General features: G+C 35.5%; 1 protein-coding gene across 2 annotated transcripts in view; it reads right to left on the reverse strand.

Annotated features, from left to right (window-relative positions):
* Positions 1–297: 297 nt before the first annotated feature.
* LOC136034994 (armadillo repeat-containing protein 7-like) overlaps positions 298–20,831 on the reverse strand; it is a 39,831-nt gene continuing 19,297 nt past the window's right edge. The window contains exons 3-5 of one of the 2 annotated variants that reach the window (XM_065716562.1): positions 14,144–14,311; positions 6,342–6,479; positions 298–600 (exon numbers count right to left, since the gene is read on the reverse strand). In XM_065716562.1, coding sequence (XP_065572634.1) covers positions 395–600; positions 6,342–6,479; positions 14,144–14,311 — 512 coding nt within the window. In that variant the 3' untranslated portion in view covers positions 298–394. Of the gene's footprint in view, positions 700–6,341; positions 6,480–14,143; positions 14,312–20,831 lie in introns of both variants that reach the window. The other variant, XM_065716563.1, reaches the window with a different exon arrangement.

Consider the following 20,831-nt stretch of genomic DNA (forward strand, 5'->3'; position numbering starts at 1 on the left):
CTCTAGATGACCAAACAACTAACTTTAGTATTACAATGTGACTTTCAATTTTCTAAAATGGCAAACGTGAATCTAAAAAAGTAAAAAAGAGGTTATGAATGAAAGTGATTCAGAGCAAAACCTTCAGTCGCACCTTCGCCGCAAAATTCAAACAAGACAAAACTTTTACTACTCAAAAATATATAACGAATAAAAATAAAAATAAAATTTTTATCAAATAAAATTTCAAATAAAAATTTACATCTTCTTATTTAATATATAAATATATAAGACTATATTATATATAAATATATAATAATAAGATAACAAAATTTTAATTAACATATAAACAGAGAAATTAAGACACAATGAAATAGTAATGCACTAGTACATGAAATAAGAAGCTATATTAAAATCACCCTGTAGTATTTGGCTGGACTGATTCGCCTGATGTCGAGTCTAAAACTGGAATTTCCACAATTGGAGAAACACTTAGGGAAGCTTGAATTTGATCAGCTGTGCAGAACTCTGAAACAAATGCTTCAGCAAGATTTCGGATCTGCACAAGGGGTGATTCTCTGAATTTTACCATCATAGATATGAACCGAGCATCAGAAAAATCTGAAAAAATGACTTATCACTTGGCATAAACTTTCTAGACGAACTTTTCCTGATATTTTAAATATAAGCGGATGAACCAGAGGCGAGCGTCGAAGAGATCTAAAAAAAAGGTTTATCGCTTAGCATAAACAATTACTTGACGGTCTTTTCTTGATACTTTAACAGTTGAGCTAGGCCACTGGAACATTCAAATATTATATTTGAGCTGATCCATGGAAATTTTCTTTGTCTTGCTTTACCACTTTATTTGAAATATCAACGAAATCTTGTCCAGAAAGTACTTGTTTACCCTAATTATAAGCAAAGTTAGTCCAGGCACGTATACATGGCAGGGTGAGCCTTCCTTACCAAGTGTTACATCCATACCTTTGCGCTGGTTAATTATATGGTTTTTACTACTTTGAATCACTGAATGGTAGTGAACAAAATTATTTGATGCAAATATGAAATTTGGTTTAAATTTTCTTTGAGAGAAGGAACTAAAGTTTTAAAATAAAATCTATCATTTGAAGAATTTCTCGACCAAATCATATGTTAAGAACAATATGTTAAGTGCCGTCCCCTTGTTACTTAGTTGTTTAGAAAGGCAGAGAGGGGGGCCGAAATAACTAAAAATGTTTATACTGATTAACTGAGAAGTTATAAATAAAATCAGCCAATTTAAAAGTTTCACAATCAAATTTTATGTTGGGAACAAATAGTTAATTATCATTTCTCTTGTTACTCAGTTGTTTAAAAAGCTTGAGAGCCAAAATAAAATTATCCCAAAAGAATCATCATGATCAATTGAACATTTTCTTAAAGCTGATCAATAGGCTTAAACAACTAGCTATTATTCTTTTTAAATAAACTTCACAGAACAAAAGAGCAATTTTTTTCCAACTTTGAATCGAAACAATTGCGAACCTAATAACTGACAATGCGAGACCCATTAGTCATCACCGGCTCAAATTCCGGCTCACAAATTCTAGCTGACGAAGCGTCAGCAAAAAATTAATGGTAAATTGTTATTAGTGTTGTTATAGTTGGACTTATGCACGTTTTAAATTTGGTTTCAGGGTAAGGGCAGGAGAAGATTGAAATGGAATCTGCCAACCTAAAAGTTTCATGATCAAATTATATGATCATTATATGATCAATTATATGATCAAGAAAAATTTATTAGTTGCCATTTCCCTTGTTAGTCAGTGACCAATTGAAGACTTTCTCAAAGTTGATCAATAAGATATAACGACCATCTTTTATTCTTCTTAGGCCAGCTTCACCGAACAGAGAAGCGATTTCTTTCAACTTTGAATCGCGACCGGTATGAACCAAATAATTGATAACACAAGACTCAATATTCTTCACTCAACTTGAGTTTCCAGCCCAGGAAGCGAAATTCAACTTCTTTCAGAATCTAACTAAAGGGTTGTTAACACTATCAGACGATGCAGACATGACATTCATCAAAAAAAGTACTACAGGGTTAAAAACAAATTCAAGAAAGGTGTGCATTTGCTTGTGAAAAGCTAATGGTAAATTTTTATTGCTTGCATTTTATTGCATTTTTTTATTGCATTTTTATTGCTGATGGTTGCACTGATCTACATTTCGTATTTTTCTTCGAGAGGAACAAGAGGAGTTAGAAATAAAGACTGGCAATTTAAAGAGTTAAATTTTATTAAATTTCATAATAAACAAATGAAGAATTTTCCACAGATGAGTAATAAGCTAAAAAAAAGCCAGCTTTTTTTTCAAAAACCAATCATACCAGATTGAAAAACAATATTCAAAAACTTTGAATCAGTCCAATACATATTGAAAACAATCTCTTTTACATATTGAAATACATATTTCAATATGTATTCAATATTCAATATTGAAATCCATATTGAATACATATTGAAAACAATCTCACAGCCTTTATGTATCAACACTGAGAATATTCTTAAGCACACTTTCCAAGAATCGTTCAAATTAGGTCAATTAAAATTACAATTAAGTTGGGTTAATTACTAGTACAATTAAATTGGGTCAATTACTATTAAGCGTTTTTGGATAAAAATATTGTTGTCACATTTTGTAAAAATATTACTATTTAAGAATTGTCGTTGTGAGTATGCATAACTAAGTGCCAGTCAAGTGCCTTCAAGCAAAACCAAAAAGAAACAAAAAGGAGAAACACAAAAAAAAACTTGGGCCAGATTGATTTTTCAAAGCCTAATCTAATTGATTAGGATACTAATCAAATGAAAAATACTACCTCTTAATTATTCCCTTCCCCATCCTGAAGACCGTGTTTAGCAATTTGCAGTAGTTTTCTTGAAAAAAAGGAAATTTGTTTACTGACTCACCGCCATTCTTTATTACAATTTCATTCAACTCAATAAATCAATCATCAATCATTTTATCCAATAAAGTACCGCTAAACGTTGTTTGTCCCAAAGGCTTAGTTTGGTGGTGTTTTAGCAAAGATATCTGAATTATAATCACTGAAGCAATGAACAATACCGTCCATCTTACTTTTCGTTTTGCAAACGAAGAAGCATAGCGAGGACTTCAAAGAGGTCAGATAATAAATTTTAATAAAGTAATAAAAACATACACATGCCTAAGGTTTAATCATCTTCATTTAATAACTTATGATTTTTTTCCGGGGGGGGGAGGGGAAACTTAAGTATTGAAAGGGTGACAGTAGCGAAATGGGGAAGTGATTGAATTTAGCTGCTTAAGCATCTTGATTTTGAGATTGATTGTAATTCAAATTGGAAAAACAAAGTGAAATTGTTTAGGTAAACGTTGCACAGGGTTTGGGACCACTTCGCAGATCTAAACATGTTTTTCCTGATTCAGGTCTGAAAGTTTTATATAATTCCATTGTTGATCATTACATTAAAAAAAAAAAAAAGTTTATTCAACTGGAAGTAAGGAGCAACATTGAAGCTTAAAATGAACAACTAAGTCCTCCTCAATAGTTCGCTCTTTACGCTAACGTATTTTAGAACTCTTAAAAAAGCTTCTTATTCTAGTTAAACGGCCTTTGTGTGTCAGGAGTCGTTCTAAAATAACTGGGACAAAAAGTCAAATTTTAACGTAAAGAGCGAGGTGTTGAGAAGGGGGCAACCCCCCACATGTACGGATTACTTTTTTGTCCGTTTTGACTTTCAATGTTGCTCCTTCCTTCAATTAAAAAAAAAAACTTTTCTTAATTTAATTAGTGAGCCGATAAATCCAGCTTCACTCCATGGAAAATTACCTCCCACCACAGAAAATTCCTCCCATATAAAATATCCTCTGACAATTCTATCCTCACTGAAAATCCCCCAAATAAACTTTTTGCGAATGATTCCGCCTGACAAATTCTCCTTGGCATATTTCCATTGGAAATACTTTAATTTATGATCAATTTTTAAACCGTGTCGAATATACCCCCTCATAGATTTTTTCCCAAAATCCCTCCACACTCGGTGGAAAGTTGCTCCTGCGGAAAATTCCCCCTTCCCCATGGAAAGCCCTTCCAGAAAATCCCAACCCTGCTGAAAATTTCCCCCAGAACAACCCTACATGTTAAAGACAAAGTAAGACAAGCAAAAAGAATTTCTTAAAGGAATTCTGGCAAGTTCCCCCTGCAAAAAATATTACATGGAAAGCTCACCCCGCCTAAACTTTCCACCCCACAAAAAAAATTTATTGTAGTAAATCCCCCAAGCAGAAAATCCCCCTTACCCCCCAAAAAGATGTAAGTATACTCCCTAACAACAAATAATATACGTAAACAATGGGCAAATTTCGTAAATTATAGCCCTTTCCCCAGGGGATGTGGGGGTCATGTTATCCCCAAAGGCATAATTATTAAGCCTTTAAGCTGCGCTGAACAAACTGGTTATCTCGGAATTTTGATCGGACAACTTTTTGTCCTTTCTTAAAAAGGACAACTTTAACTTTTGATTTCCGACCAAACGAGCCCCCTCCCGATCTTCTAAGATCACCGGTTCTATATGATCACTGCTGGGAAAAACAAACAAACAAATAAACGTGAATCAGTGATCTTTATTCTGGCAAAGACAAAAAATTTAACATTTTTAAAATCCTACATTTTATTTATATGAGCTTAAAATCCCTTCAAACAATTCTCTGATATGCTGAATCTGATGGTTTGATTTTCATTAAGATCAATTAGTGTTTTAGTGGTGTTTCCCTCTTTTTCAGAAGGCCAAGCTCGTAACTTTTGATGGGTAACATTAAACTTAATGAACTTCATTGAATTCAGTCTTTTTGAAGTATCTATTTTTCTCAAAACTTCGTTGTCTAGAGTTTCGGTTACTATTGTGCCGTGTCGCTGTTCGCTTACAGTTCGTTACCACAAACTGTTTGATACGGTTTCTCTTTTAAGGCTAGTAATTTTGTTGTAAATTTTACGCAGATACAGATTGTGCAGAATAAAGCGTTACGCTTACTCGGTGATGTTTACAATGGATTGCTATCAACATTTTAATAATTTAAACGTTAGGCCGTTGAGAGATTATAAAACCGGTATTTTCATACCTTGGTGTCAATAGATCTTAATGAAAATCACAACTTCAGATTCAGCATGTCAGAGAACTCGACGGTAAAGGCCCATAGCCACTACTCCATTCTTCCTTTAATGATTTAAGTTGAACACCTTGGTGTTTTATAAGCTAGCACCTAATTATTTTTGTGACGTTTCGTCAGCGAATTTTACGTACCATTCTTACGGGACAAGAATTCCGCGGACCTAGTACACGAGAGACGAAATACTATTAGGTCTGGTTTTGCATTTAGGCATGTGGGTTTTCTGGCTTGGAATGGACTTCCTGAAAGCACTAGGATGACCGAGGTTCCTATAAGGTTTATTTTTTATTCATTTATAAGAATCGGTTTTGTTCTTCTTCTTTGTTCTTTTTTCAATATAAACAAGCTTGTATTGACTTTGATGTGGTACGTCATTTGTTATGTTTTTTTTTGTGAATATTGGTATTTAACCATAAATAAATTTTCTCTCTCTCTTCTTTCTATCAGAAAGCTTTTCTCTACTTTTTTTCAGCAGTTTCATTTTCTCTACTTTTTCTTTGCTCTCTTTGAATTTTGTTCTAAGCCTTTATGCTGCTTGCAAAAATAGTAAATTGGAAAAAAGGACAACTTAATGCAAACCAACAGTAATAATCATCTTATCTCCGCTCCCAGTTATAGCTACACCCATGGGTATGGCAAATGAGTCTTTCTAGCCTGATTTACCAGGGCAAGCAGTTTGCTTCTTACCAAAATCCCGTTAATAGTTCCATAATTACCTTTACCGCATTTCTCATAAAGTGTTAATAACATTATTTTTGTTAATTAAGGTTGCTGCATCTCCAAAAAGTGGAAACTTCTGGAAAATTTCTGGAAAAATCTGGAAGTTTCAAAAGAAACTCCATTTCGTAATTTAGTAAGACAAAAATGAATACCCACAGACTAAATTAAATACCCACAGACTATATTAAATAACTATAAACATAAACACACATGCAATAACATAACATAACACGCATGAATATCATAGTAACATAAACACACTAACTATAAAAATAAACACACATGCAAAATATCGTAAACACAAAATCAATATTCAACAAAAATTAGCAAAAGGAAGCCGAGAAAGGGAGCGATAAAAAACTAGTTATTCTTTAATCTGAATTTTACTTTTAACAAGAGCATAGAGATGAGGCCAGAAAAACAAATAAAATTGAACTGATACTTACAATTGGGATAATTCACGTCAAAAAGGAATATAAAGGCACATAAAGAGTTGATTGTTATCCCGATTCTGGGTGTAGATAAATTCGAGAAAATGGCTTCCATTACTCCATTTTCTAAGAAGAATGTCTTGAAAGGTGGATCTAAAAGCAAATAATCATTACCTTTTCGAAAATAAACTCTTAACAGAGATTAAAATACTACCGAGGATATAAGAATTATTACACAACGAAAAGCATAACTTAAGCTGCTGTTGACGGGTGACAATAATCCCATGGCAGTGGCGCAAATTGAGAGGGGGAATTAAACCAACTCAAATATTGACAAATACCTTTAGTGTTTTTCATGGAAAACTGAAAAAAAAAATCCAAACTGACCCTCCCATATATTTCGAGAAATCCCTTGTTTTCGTTCCTTCATATGAAGAAGCGAAAAAATACTTTTTAATCTTGGCACTCCTATGAGCGGGGGGAGGTACTAAAACAAATCTTCAAAGATATACCAATTAACGGATATCCGACTATTTCATAAGTCGATTCAGACTATGAAACAACATTTAAAAACAAGATAACATCCTATTCTATGGGTTGTTCTGAAGGAAACACTGTAATAACAAAAGATCAGTACCTGGATTTCTAAGAAGTTTTTGGGACTGGTTAGCCCCATGCCAAAAAAAAGATTTCACTGAAAAAGGGCAAGAAAACCCTTCTTTTTTTAACAGAGTAAACATTATAGTCGTATGTACATGGGTCAAAGCTCCAATTTAGAAATGCTTCTATCTGCTGATCAGATTGAAAGAATTAGTAGAATCCTAATCTCCACCCGCTCCAAGTTCTAAAGTTAAAATATTACTAAAAAACTGTAGCACAAAGGTACGGTTTATCGAGTGTTTCGACTTAATATTCAAATTTCACCTAAAATTAAAACTGCGACGCCACATTTCAGCTCTTGAGCAGAAAACCAGAATAAAACTAAAAAAAAAAATCCTACGATTAATAAACATTGAGACTAGATCAATTAAAAACGGACAAAAAATAACAAAAAGAAGTTTTCAGAAAATATCAAAAGAAAGTAGAGCCTTGTTTAAGCATAAAACTGTCAGAAATAAAGCCTTATAATAAATCAAATTTAGAACGGACGGAAATTACTTCGAATAAATAAATTAAACCTAAAATAAATAAAAGTCTAAATGAATAATAAAGTCAAACTTAAACACAGCCGAGAATAATATTGATAAATAAATGAAATATAAAACAAACAGAAAATATAAAGAACTAGCTGTTGGGGTGGCGCTTCGCGCCACCCCAACACCTAGTTGGTGGGGCGCTTCGCGCCTCCCCAAGCCCCCCCGCGCGCGTAAGTCGTTACGCGCCATATTAGTTATGCGCCATTGTAGTTGTGTCCCTGTGTCCCACCTGTGAATATAGATAGATTTATATATGTGTTTCAAACTACGTAAAAATTGCGAATAAACAACATTCTTGGCTTTCCCATTGTCTGTGCATATACAAAGCCGTATGTACTAATAATGACGTCATATGCAAACGCTCTTTTTACAAACAAACAAACATGCATCCACACAACTCGTTTTTATATAGATAGATAGATAGATAGATACAATACAAATTAACTGCGTAAAACTTGCGAATATACAACATTCTTCGCTGTCCAATTGTCGCTGCATATAAATACATTATCAGGTTTACCGACCCTCGAACATGCAACGTAAAATTGTCCATGGGAAAAACAATCAGTATTAAGATCTATACCACATTTTTCTAATGATTGACCTTGAGCTTTGTTAATGGTGATTGCAAATACTAATCGAATTGGGAATTGCAATCTTTTAAATTGAAAAAACAGATCCGTTGGAATCATGGGAATGCGAGGAATAAGAACAGCCTCACCCTCATAAGGCCCTGTCAAGATTGTGGCCTCTATTAGGTTTTCCATTGTTTTTTTTAAGGCAAGTCGCGTGCCATTGCAAAGCTTTGGTGGGTTGATATTTCTTAAAAGTATTATTGGTACGCCTATTTTTAGTTGTAGCACGTGTGGTGGAAACCCTGAAGGATCTATGGAATTTAAAAATTCAGATGGATAATTAACCGCTTCATTTGGTTCCAAAACTGTGTCGACTGACTTGTAAAGGACTGCCTGGTCTCGAATCTTGGTCAAAACAATATTGTTGATTTCGTGGACGTCTATATTTTTGGGTGCGAGAATCGCTCTTTCACTTAGCCATTTATTATTTTTATAATTTTTTAGAATATTCGGAAATACTTTTTCAATCAATTCATTTTTGGACGTCACTAAATTACAGAAATCAGCAGGTAGTTGTATACGTCCTGAAATTGAGTCTACTGTTTGACCAGAGTCATCGTTTTGCAATCGGACACGCATATTTGTAGTTAATTTTAATATTTTTACGTGTGCCCATAAATTAGAATTTTTTAGGCAAGCATTCATTTCGTCTGCAGGAGTTAAACTACGTAAAAATTGCGAATATACAACATTCTTGGCTTTCCCATTGTCTCTGCATATACAAAGCCGTATGTACTAATAATGACATCATATGCAAACGCTCTTTTTACAAACAAACAAACATGCATACACACAACTCGTTTTTATATAGATAGATAGATAGATAGATACAATACAAATTAACTGCGTAAAACTTGCGAATATACAACATTCTTCGCTGTCCAATTGTCGCTGCATATAAATAGATTGTCAGGTTTACCGACCCTCGAACATGCAACGTACAATTGTCCATGGGAAAAACAATCAGTATTAAGACCTATACCACATTTTTCTAATGATTGACCTTGAGCTTTGTTAATGGTGATTGCAAATGCTAATCGAATTGGAAATTGCAATCTTTTAAATTGAAAAGGCAGATCCTTTGGAATCATGGGAATGCGAGGAATAAGAACAGCCTCACCCTCAAAAGGCCCTGTCAAGATTGTGGCCTCTATTAGGTTTTCCATTGTTTTTTTTTACGGCAAGTCGAATGCCATTGCAAAGCTTTGGTGGGTTTATATTTCTTAAAAGTATTATTGGTACGCCTATTTTTAGTTGCAGCACGTGTGGTGGAAACCCTGAAAGATCTATGGAATTTAAAAATTCAGATGGATAATTAACCGCTTCATTTGGTTCCAAAACTGTGTCGACTGACTTGTAAAGGACTGCCTGGTCTCGAATCTTGGTCAAAACAATATTGTTGATTTCGTGGACGTCTATATTTTTGGGTGCGAGAATCGCTCTTTCACTTAGCCATTTATTATTTTTATAATTTTTTAGAATATTCGGAAATACTTTTTCAATCAATTCATTTTTGGACATCACTAAATTACAGAAATCAGCAGGTAGTTGTATACGTCCTGAAATTGAGTTTACTGGGAGCTTTCCGTTTCCAATTGTCAGCAATTGATCTGAAAATGTTTGACCAGAGTCATCGTTTTGCAATCGGACACGCATATTTGTAGTTAATTTTAATATTTTTACGTGTGCCCATTAATTAGAATTTTTCAGGCAAGCATTCATTCGTCTTCAATGGCTCTGGTGGTGCAGCCAATAGAGGAAGTTTAACTTTTCCTGAGGCGCAACACATTCCCATTGTTTCACCATTGAATTTCAAGGCCTTGCAATAGGGACAAATTTTAGACATTGTCCCGATTTGAACACATCTACTCAAGCTATAATCATCGACTGGGTTGTACCTGAATGCCAGGCGATAACTTTCAGGTTGCTCTGATTCCTCGGCACGCTTTCTTTTCTTACTTTCTCTATCAGCAGCAAGCCTGATTTCTTGCTGTTCTTGTGATTCCTCGGCACGCTTTCTTTTCTTACTTTCTCTATCAGCAGCAAGCCTGATTTCTTGCTGTTCTTGTAATTCCTCGGCACGCCTTCTTTTTTCACTTTCTCTTTTAGCAGCAAGTCTGCTTCCGCGTTGCTCTGGTAGTTCCTCGGCACGCTTTCTGTTCTTTTTTTCTCTATCAGCCTCAAGCCTGTTTCCTTGCTGTTCTTTTGATTCCTCGGCACGCTTTCTGTTCTTTCTTTCTCTATCAGCCTCAAGCCTGTTTCCTTGCTGTTCTTTTGATTCCTCGGCACGCTTTCTGTTCTTTCTTTCTCTATCAGCCTCAAGCCTGTTTCCTTGCTGTTCTTTTGATTCCTCGGCACGCTTTCTTTTCTGACTTTCTCTATCAGCAGCAAGTTTTTTGGCATAGACTCTTTGAGCATCTTCATCGGCTTTTGCCATGGTAAGTTTATCAGTCATTGTAAACTTAAACATTAATAGATTTCTACGTGAACATATGTCTTAAATATCTTGAATGACGTCACCGTCAAAGCAAAAATGACGACAACTAATTTCATGACGTCAGTCAACACAGAAACATGACGTCACCTGATCCACAGACAGACACACAGACAGACAACTTATTTTTATATATATAGATAGATAATCAAGTCAAACTTAAACATAGCCAAGAATAATATTGATAAATAAATGAAGTATAAAACGAAAAGAAAATATAAAGAATAATTAAGTAAAACTTAAAACGAACAGAAATTACCATAAATAAGAATTGGGTTACTGTCCCTCAAACACCTTATAGTCTAGAGAGTCATTTGCGCTTTACTATAATAAAAAGACCTTTGAACTTATCAAGGCCATGGCAATGATAGCGGTCAATTATGGCACAAAAACGTGCTTTAAAAGGTTATTGCCCGGCCCTCACTATAGTCAAATTTGTAGATAAAACAAAAATTAGGCATGATTATAGCACCAATAATGTATCTTGAACGTAGAATTTTGAGTTTGTCAACCACCCAAGCATAAATTTTATGAAAGAATCAAAGTGAAGATATAACTACTACTACTCCTAATAACTCACTGCAGCACCAAGCCACCTGAGGCCAACACAGCTAAGCACGCTCCTCCTCCAACCTAATCTATTCAAGGCCTCCCTCTTTACACCCTCCCAGGAAGTTCCTATTTCTTTTAAATCTTTATTTATGATATCCTCCCACCCCAGACGAGGACGATCTGCTTTCCGTGTAGCCCCAGACGGTTGGTCAAAAAGGACAATCTTCGGCAATCTGTCATCCTTCATCCGCAGAACGTGGCCTATCTCAACCTTTCTTTCATTATAGCCCTAGAAAGCGGGATTGAACCACATTTTTCACACAACATATAGTTTGAAATACGGTCAGTCAGCCGGGTACCCAAAACAATCCGTGGCAATTTCTCTGGAAAACATCTAGGAAATTTTCATCCGCTTTTTGGAGCACCCATGCTCCAGAGCCATGCTTGAAAATCCCGCCTTAACTATTTATTAAATTAAAAAAAAAACAAGTTTTTTTTTAACTGAAAGTAAGGAGCGAAATTAAAACTTAAAACGAACAGAAATTACTCCGTATATGAAAGGGGCTGTTACCTCCTCAAAGCCCCGCTCTTTACGCTAAAGCTTGACTCTTTCTCTCAAATCTACTTTTGAAAACAGTGAAAAACTTTAGCGTAAAGAGCGGGGCGTTGAGGAGGGAGCAGCCCCTTTCATATACGGAGTAATTTCTGTTCGTTTTAAGTTTTAATGTCGCTCCTTACTTTCAGTTATAAAAAAACTTGTTTTTTTTTAATTTAATTTCTGAACGTTTTTTAATTAATGCATGTTTTGACTTTGGCTCTCTGTACATGAATATTTAGAACGAAATTTGAATTATTTTTTTTTTTTTTGCTAAATGGCTTTTTCTTAGTTTTGGTCGGACGATTTTGAGAAAAAGTAGTGGGAGAGGAGGCTTAGTTGCCCTTCAATCTTTTAGTTACTTAGAAAGGCAACTAAAACTTAAAAATTTTTTACGAACGTTTTATCAATAAAAAAATATACATAACTTCCGAATTAACTTTCGTAACGAACATCTATATTCGTAAATTTTTATTACCTATATGAGGGGGTTTGCCCCCTCTTTAATACCTTCCTCTTTACTCTAAAGCTTAAATTTTGTCCCAATTCCTTAAGAATGAGCTCTGAATCACAAAGGCCGTAGAATAAATAGTTGAAATTACTAAAAATACTTTAGCGTAAAGAGCAGGTATTTAGGAGTAGGTGAACCCCTCATATGCATAATAATTTCTGTTCGTTTTGTTTTAATTCTGCTCCTGACTTTCAGTTGAAAAAACTTATTACATATTTATCTTTTCATTGTTTCTAGTTTTAAATAATATTAGAAAATCCTGCGCCCCCCTCATGGAAATTCTCTCATTCCATGACAAATTCCTCCATGGAAAGATCCTCCCACGTAGCCCCCTCTCCTCAATCCCCTCCCTATCTAAGAAAAAATTTCCATGAAAACGTCTGTACACTTTCCAATAACCATTACTACTTGTAAACACTGGTCGAAGTTTGTAACTTGTAGCCCCTCCCCCGGGGACTGTGAGGGAGTAAGTCGTCCCAAAAGACATAGTTATTAAGTTTTTTGACTATGCTGAACAAAATGGCTATCTCAGAATTTTGACCCGTTGACTTTGGGAAAACATGAGCGTGGGAGGGGGCCTAGGTGCCCTCCAATTTTTTTGGCCACTTAAAAAGGGCACTAAAACTTTTAATTTCCGTTAGAACGAGCCCTCTCGCAACATTCTAGGACCACTGGGTCAATACGATCACCCCTGGGGAAAAGAAAAAAACAACAACAAATAAACACGAACCCGTGATCGGTCTTCTGGCAAAAAATACGAAATTCCACATTTTTGTAGAAAGGAGCTTGAAAATTCTACAGTAGTGTTCTTTGATACGCTGAATACGAATGTGTGATTTTCGTTAAGGTTCTATGACTTTTAGTGGGTGTATCTTCCTATTTTCCAAAATAAGGCACATTTTCCCAGGCTCGTAACTTTTGATAAGTAAGACTAAATTTGATGGAACTTATATATTTAAAATCAGCACAAAAATCCAATTCTTTTCATGTATCTATTAGTATAAAAATCCCATTTTTCAAAGTTTTGTTTACTATTGAGCCGGATCGCTCCTTACTATAGTTTGTTACCACGAACTGTTTGATATGATGAATACAGTAAAATATATAAAGCAATTCAAACTAATTTTTTGTTCCCATAGTACAAGGGTGACCTTAAAATCAAGGAAAAACCTGTGTAAGTTATAAATCAAGGTTTTCTTTTATCAAAAGGTGTGACTATTATTATAGTTCTCACATTAAAAAGATATGCTAGATGTTTTCCAGAGGAATTGACTAAAGATGTTTCCAGAGGAATGGGAACTCATTTGTCTAACCATTCATCAAACAATGAGCTCTTCGAAAAACAACTCATTGTGTTCTTAGAAAAAGAAAGAAAAGAAAAATGTGGTTCTATCCCACTTCCTAGTGCTATAATAATAAAAAAAGCTTCGGGTGATTAGGCCTTTAGGGCTATAATAATAAGGGCTATAATTATAAAAAAAGCTTCGGGCGATTAGGGCATGGTTTATGGACGAAATTGCAAAAAAATCGTGCTTTCGGAATTCCCTTTGGTGCCAAAACAGCAGAACGTAACCAAATGGAACGTGAAGAGGTCATAAGAAATGAGAAAGCAAATCGGAAGTTCATGGAGGGGAGTTAAGAGTGAAGCTTTGAAAAAATTCGGGCGGAGGGGGACCGAGCATAGGTGTATTGGACGCAGGTGGCCTCAAGTGGTTTATCAGTAGACTAAGCCTCATAGTAGTAGTAGCATATTCATATTATGCATAGCAAAGAAAAACAAAATAACTTCACAAAATTCTACCATATATTTTTATATATTTTTTTAAATACTTACAGCCACAACAATTGGCGATCCCTCCAATGGCAAACTCACGTCTGATGGGTGGGCCGTCGTAACAAGAGCCAATGAAAAGTTTGGGAATCTCAAGTAGTTCAAGGTAACCATAGTTTTGGGGATCGTAAGCAAAATTGGCAAGGTTTCCAAGTACTTGAAGCTTATTTCCTTCAAAAGTTTTTCTCTAATTACATATACCAGTTAATCTCGCAATTTTTTTTCCAAAAATGTCACTATTTTATATTTTCTTATAGATATAAACTGAGATAATCTCATAAAAATTGTTTGAAAGATTATGGTAATCAAGATACATGATAGAAAAAATTATAGTACCCTAAAACGGATATAAGGAATCCCAGACAGATATGCATAGTGAAAAAACAACAACAAATAAAAAAAACACAAAAACCAACAAAAAACAAACTAGTTACTTCACCCAATATGTTTTATTTTTGCAAAAAATGCAATAATTCAAAAACACGGAAATTAAAAACATGTGTAGCTTCCAAACCTATTCAGTTTTTCAGTTCGGGCTTTTACCTTTTTCGAGGTTAGGAATTAATTTTAGATCAAATATACAAAAGGTTAATTATTTTTTTGTTTTTTTTTTAGCATCAGAAAACGAATTTTCCAGCTGCCCACAACTTGGCTTTTGCTGAATTTCGACATTTTTTGTTTACTGCATTAACATAATACTTTTTCAGTTATTTACTACCAATGGCAATCTTTATTAGTGTGATGAAATTTTTTTCTAATTTAAGATGTTCAATCCACTAGAAATTGTCTAAAAGAAAAACGCCAAAAAATATGTTGCGAATTCACACATACAACCAAGCAAATAAGCCAGGATTCATTTCAAAGTGGGGCGGGGGAACGAAAAATACCAGAAATGTGTAGGCCTACGTTATGCTTCAAAGTTTTTTCTTCAGAAATAAACATGGCGATCCTTATAATTTACAATTTGCTCGTACAGCTGTTTTGATATGATAAGTAGTGAAACCAAAGAATACCAAGATCAGGTACCCAGAATTTCAAATAGAGCACTATTTTTGTTCATTATGTCTTAGCACATTTAGATTGTAGCCTTTGATATATAACTGGCTTATGCTGCGGCTAAAATACGTTCTGAAATTACACACCCTATACATATACTATACATACCCTATACATATACATGACATGCGATAAACAGTGAAGAACAAAAAAAAAAAGAAAAAACAATAATTAAGAAAAAAGGAAACCAAACAACGGTAATTTTCAGCCAGTGAATAAACAAACAGACTAAGAATATATTTTTGCAACAACTTCCTCAATGGTATTCACAGTGCGAAAGAAAAAGCTAAGCTTTTGAAGTAACCAATAGCCTACAGACAGAAAAAATGACCGAAGAAAAACAAACCGCAAATGAAAGACCATTGGATTGGGCATGAGTTGTTTCTCTGGTGATTAATGCAACCGATTTTTGAATTGATTTGTATTAAGAATTATAGTTTTTTTTGTGAGAAGGAATGTTCAGTTCAGTTCAGTTCACTCGGTATACATACATAATCTTACGCACTGTGGCTCTCCCTTCACTCTTCGATACAACCATGGTCCCTACCAGCAAAAACATTCTTACAAGTCCCTACCTTTTCATCCACGAGCAAACCATTCCAATCACCACACACACACACAAAAATTACTCAATAATGACTAAAATCCCCTATTTATTTAAATTCTTTATTCAATTTAATCTATTTCAAAACAAGATGTTTTTTTATTCTCTTTTTGAAAGAACCAAGGGAGCTCCTACCTCTAAGTTCAAGCGGAAGGGCATTGTAAGCCTTAGCGCAGACGATCTCAGGTGAAAAATCCGACCTCACCGTTGGCGTATGTCGAACATGGATCTAATAAGTTGAATATTTTTTTTATTATCATAAAATAGGCTTATAAAACATCCCCAGTATCACTTTTTGAAGTACAATAGTACAATAAAGATACAACAGAAAAGGGGTAGACCTTGAACAAGTTGCAACAAAGATTACTTTTATAACGTTTGATAGAGAAAAAACGCGCTTATTAGCATATTTAAAATCGGCGTTGCTACTCCTAGGCGAAATTGGTTAAATTAACCTTTAAAGTGCAGAGGAGGAGGGAATCAGCTAAAAGTTCATTACTTAATAGCACATAAAAGAAGATGCCTTCTGAGGGGTTATTGGGATCGTAGATAAAGGAATTGACCGTAAAATGGTCCATCACCAGTATAACAGGGATATTTTTGGAAATTCCTCTTTAGCGTTTGAAGTGGGAGGGGTTATCTCCGAAAAACAATGACATTTCCTATTTTAGCGTGTAAGGTGTCCTTTCTAGGGTTTTCTTGTTCGTAAATAATGAAAAGAGAAAAGAAAGGACTTAGAACCTACAAATGTGACACCTATGTTATTGAATGGCAAAAACAAGAAAAAATGGAAATCGTAATAATTAAAAAAAACTTCGCTGTGAGTACCAGAATCGGTAACAGGTAACAGATTTTGCTGCCATACTTGTCAAGCAATACCTTCCATAGAAGTGCGAAGGAGGAGTGCAAAAAAAATAAATCATGAACCTTTTCTAGGATGAAATAACTTTTATGGAGCTATCGGTGATGTAAGAAAAAAAAAAGGAAAGGAAAGGAGCATGAAAGTATTCTCGAATAAATTTAACGTGTGTCAGTGGCTTAGTGTTCTATAAGTATAAATTGAACTCAGTAATTAGTCCATCACTTTCGAAATTACACCATCCAACACTACTGATTTCCATTTACTGGACACAGAACACTCGAGCTTGATGGAAACAGAACAGTCGATGGAAACAAAAGAGTCAAGCTTCGGATATAGTACCTTGATATGGTTGGCATAATTCAGTGGTTACAAAAGGCAGAGAGATTCGGTCAGTGGAAAGAACATCTGAACGTAGCAAAAAGCCAGCTTCTCTATCTCGCAGCGGCAGATCACAACCAGTATTTATTTATTTATTTCTCTCAAAATTGAGGAGCATATAAAATACACAAATAAAGTTACAAAAGAAAAACGAAATGCTTAAACAAACGAAACAAAGCACAGATGTTAAACGGGCGTAATAACAAAACGGAATAAAATACGTAGGAACAAGACAACAGCATAAAAATCAAACATTATTTAATTCTGGAAAAAAAACGGGGAAAAGTTTTACATAAAGAGAAAATTTTCAGACTTATGATAAAATTATACCTCTTTATCCTAGCTAATTCCAACTGCTCTTTAATTTTAAATCGCAAAACTAAGTAAAAATTTACAGTATTTAAAATAACAAACACGAAAATAGACTGAATATACTTCCCAAAAAAATGGACAAGCTATCCGTTTATCAACTGAAAATTTAAATGTATGGTTCTAGTTCCCTTTTAAGAGTCAAACATGATTGAGAGCAACTAGCCCCACCCCCCTCACTGACATCCTCTTTTCCCAAAACGAACTCAATTGAAATTTTACTATATGCCCAAGACTTTTACGAAACGGGTGGTCGTATGAAATTTGGATCGGATGGAGCTCATTTGATTGGAAGTTGGAAGTTTTAGTGCCCTTTTAAGGGTCAAAAACGAATGGAGGGCAATACATTTTCTACCTTCCAAAAAAAAGCTATTTGTTTATCACCCAGAAATTTACTGAACTTTTTGCGACGATGGTCTTCATACGACAAAGCCCTCAGAAAGGCAGTGGACTGGGTTTTCAGCTGACCTGGTTATAGAAAAGGAATTTATGAAGAGTCTTAAGACATCCAGAGGCCTTACTGGTGGAGGCGGAATGACAGAATTTGCGCAAAATCTTTGGGTTATGTCACGTTCTGCTTGCAGTGAAGTTAACTATCTCATGCAGGAGCTTAAAGGAAAGAAATACTGGACAAGCGAACAAAAGAAGGAGATGGGGCTCTGAAGGTAAAAATGGGACAACGAAGGCACATTGTTTGCTGTAAAAATGCTTGAAAATCCAAATATATTCGAAGATTGTGAAGGACTGAGGAATATAGTGAAAGAGATCATGGCTCCCTTAAAATCAAACACGGAAGAAGCTGTAAAAGTGAGAAAAGTGATTCTTGATGGTATGCTCGACAACTAAGTAAAGGATTATTTTTCAAGAAGGAAATCACATGTAACCCTTATGACAGCCAAGAGAGCAGGCTCATAGCACATTAAGCACATAGATCCTAGCCTAGTCTTCCAGACATTCTTGGCTGTTGAAAAACGTTCAATCATAACAGAAATGGACTGCATTAAACATAAATTATGTACAGTTCCTTCATCACTCTTTGACAACACGGGCTCACAAGGAGACAAACCAAGCCTTATGTTACAAATAGACATCAGTGGATGATTATAAGCAGCATTTCAATGATATTCGACCAGTACTTGGCATTTATCAAAACGCGGTACCCATATCCTACAGTGGTTTTTTAACGGATATGATGGAGGACCAGAAAAAAAGACCAGCCACAAAGCAGACATATGAAATTCAACAGAAGAGAGGTGCTGTTTACTGGAGATCTTCAAATACCCATGGACGAATTTCTATCCAACAAAAACACATAAGGCAAGATTCATCACCATGCTCAGTGAAAGCTTATGTGAGAGGGAGAATCGAAGTTATTCACAGAAAAGGCGATGTGGAAGAGAAGATCATAAAAAAAAACCCGCGCGCGCAAGTCGTTACGCGCCATTGTAGTTGTGTCCCTGTGTCCCACCTGTGAATATAGATATATATATATATATATATATATATATATATATATATATATATATATATATTTTTAACTACGTAAAACTTGCGAATGTACAACATTCTTGGCTGTCCCATTGTCTGTGCATATAAATAGATTGTCAGGTTTACCGACTCTTGAACATGCAACATATAATTGTCCATGGGAAAAACAATCTGTATTCAGATCTATACCTCATTATTCTAATGATTGCCCTTGAGCTTTGTTGATGGTGATTGCTAATCGAACATTCCCTGTGTCCCTGTCGTCATTTATATATCCCCATGTGCCCCCCGGCGTCCCCGTTGTTGTTGTTTCCCTGTGTCCCGGTCGTCATTTGTGTCCCGGTCGTCATTTGTGTCCCGGTGTCCCAGTCTGTAATTTCTCTTTGAGTGTCGCGGTCGTCACTTATATTCCCTGTGTCCCGGTCGTCATTTTTGCCCCGGTCGTCATTTGTGTTCCGGTGTCCCGGTCTGTAATTTCTCTTTGAGTGTCCTGGTCGTCATTTATATTCCCTGTGTCCCAGTCGTCATTTGTGTCCCGGTGCTTTGTTGATGGTGATTGCTAATCGAACATTCCTTGTGTCCCGGTCGCTTTCTCATTGAGTGTCCCGGTCGGCATTTATATTCCCTATGTTCCGGTGTCCCGGTCGTCATTTGTGTCCCGATGTCCCGGTGTGTAATTTCGTCAATCAACAAACATGACGTCAGTCGACACACAAATATGACGTCACTCGACACACAGACACCCAGACAACTTATTTTTATATACTAGCTGTTGGGGTGGCGCGAAGCGCCACCCCAACACCTAGTTGGTGGGGCGCTTCGCGCCCCCCCAAGCCCCTTCGCGCGCGTAAGTCGTTACGCGCATTATTAGTTACGTGCCATTGTAGTTGTGTCCCTGTGTCCCACCTGTGAATATAGATAGATTTATATATGTGTTTCAAACTACGTAAAACTTGCGAATATACAACATTCTTGGCTTTCCCATTGTCTGTGCATATACAAAGCCTTATGTACTAATAATGACGTCATATGCAAACGCTCTTTTTACAAACAAACAAACATGCATACACACAACTCGTTTTTGATAGATACAATACAAATTAACTGCGTAAAACTTGCGAATATACAACATTCTTCGCTGTCAAATTGTCCCTACATATAAATAGATTGTCAGGTTTACCGACCCTCGAACATGCAACGTACAATTGTCCATGGGAAAAACAATCAGTATTAAGATCTATACCACATTTTTCTAATGATTGACCTTGAGCTTTATTAATGGTGATTGCAAATGCTAATCGAATTGGGAATTGCAATCTTTTAAATTGAAAAGGCAGATCCGTTGGAATCATGGGAATGCGAGGAATAAGAACAGCCTCACCCTCAAAAGGCCCTGTCAAGATTGTGGCCTCTATTAGGTTTTCCATTGTTTTTTTTACGGCAAGTCGCGTGCCATTGCAAAGCTTTGGTGGGTTGATATTTCTTAAAAGTATTATTGGTTACGCCTATTTTTAGTTGTAGCACGTGTGGTGGAAACCCTGAAAGATCTATGGAATTTAAAAATTCAGATGGATAATAAACCGCTTCATTTGGTTCCAAAACTGTGTCGACTGACTTGTAAAGGACTGCCTGGTCTCGAATCTTGGTCAAAACAATATTGTTGATTTCGTGGACGTCTATATTTTTGGGTGCGAGAATCGCTCTTTCCCTTAGCCATTTATTATTTTTATAATTTTTTAGAATATTCGGAAATACTTTTTCAATCAATTCATTTTTGGACGTCACTAAATTACAGAAATCAGCAGGTAGTTGTATACGTCCTGAAATTGAGTCTACTGGGAGCTTTCCGTTTCCAATTGCCAGCAATTGATCTGAAAATGTTTGACCAGAGTCGTCGTTTTGCAATCGGACACGCATATTTGTAGTTAATTTTA

This window comes from Artemia franciscana, chromosome 13, assembly GCF_032884065.1.
Source record: "Artemia franciscana chromosome 13, ASM3288406v1, whole genome shotgun sequence".
Lineage (NCBI taxonomy): Eukaryota > Metazoa > Arthropoda > Branchiopoda > Anostraca > Artemiidae > Artemia > Artemia franciscana.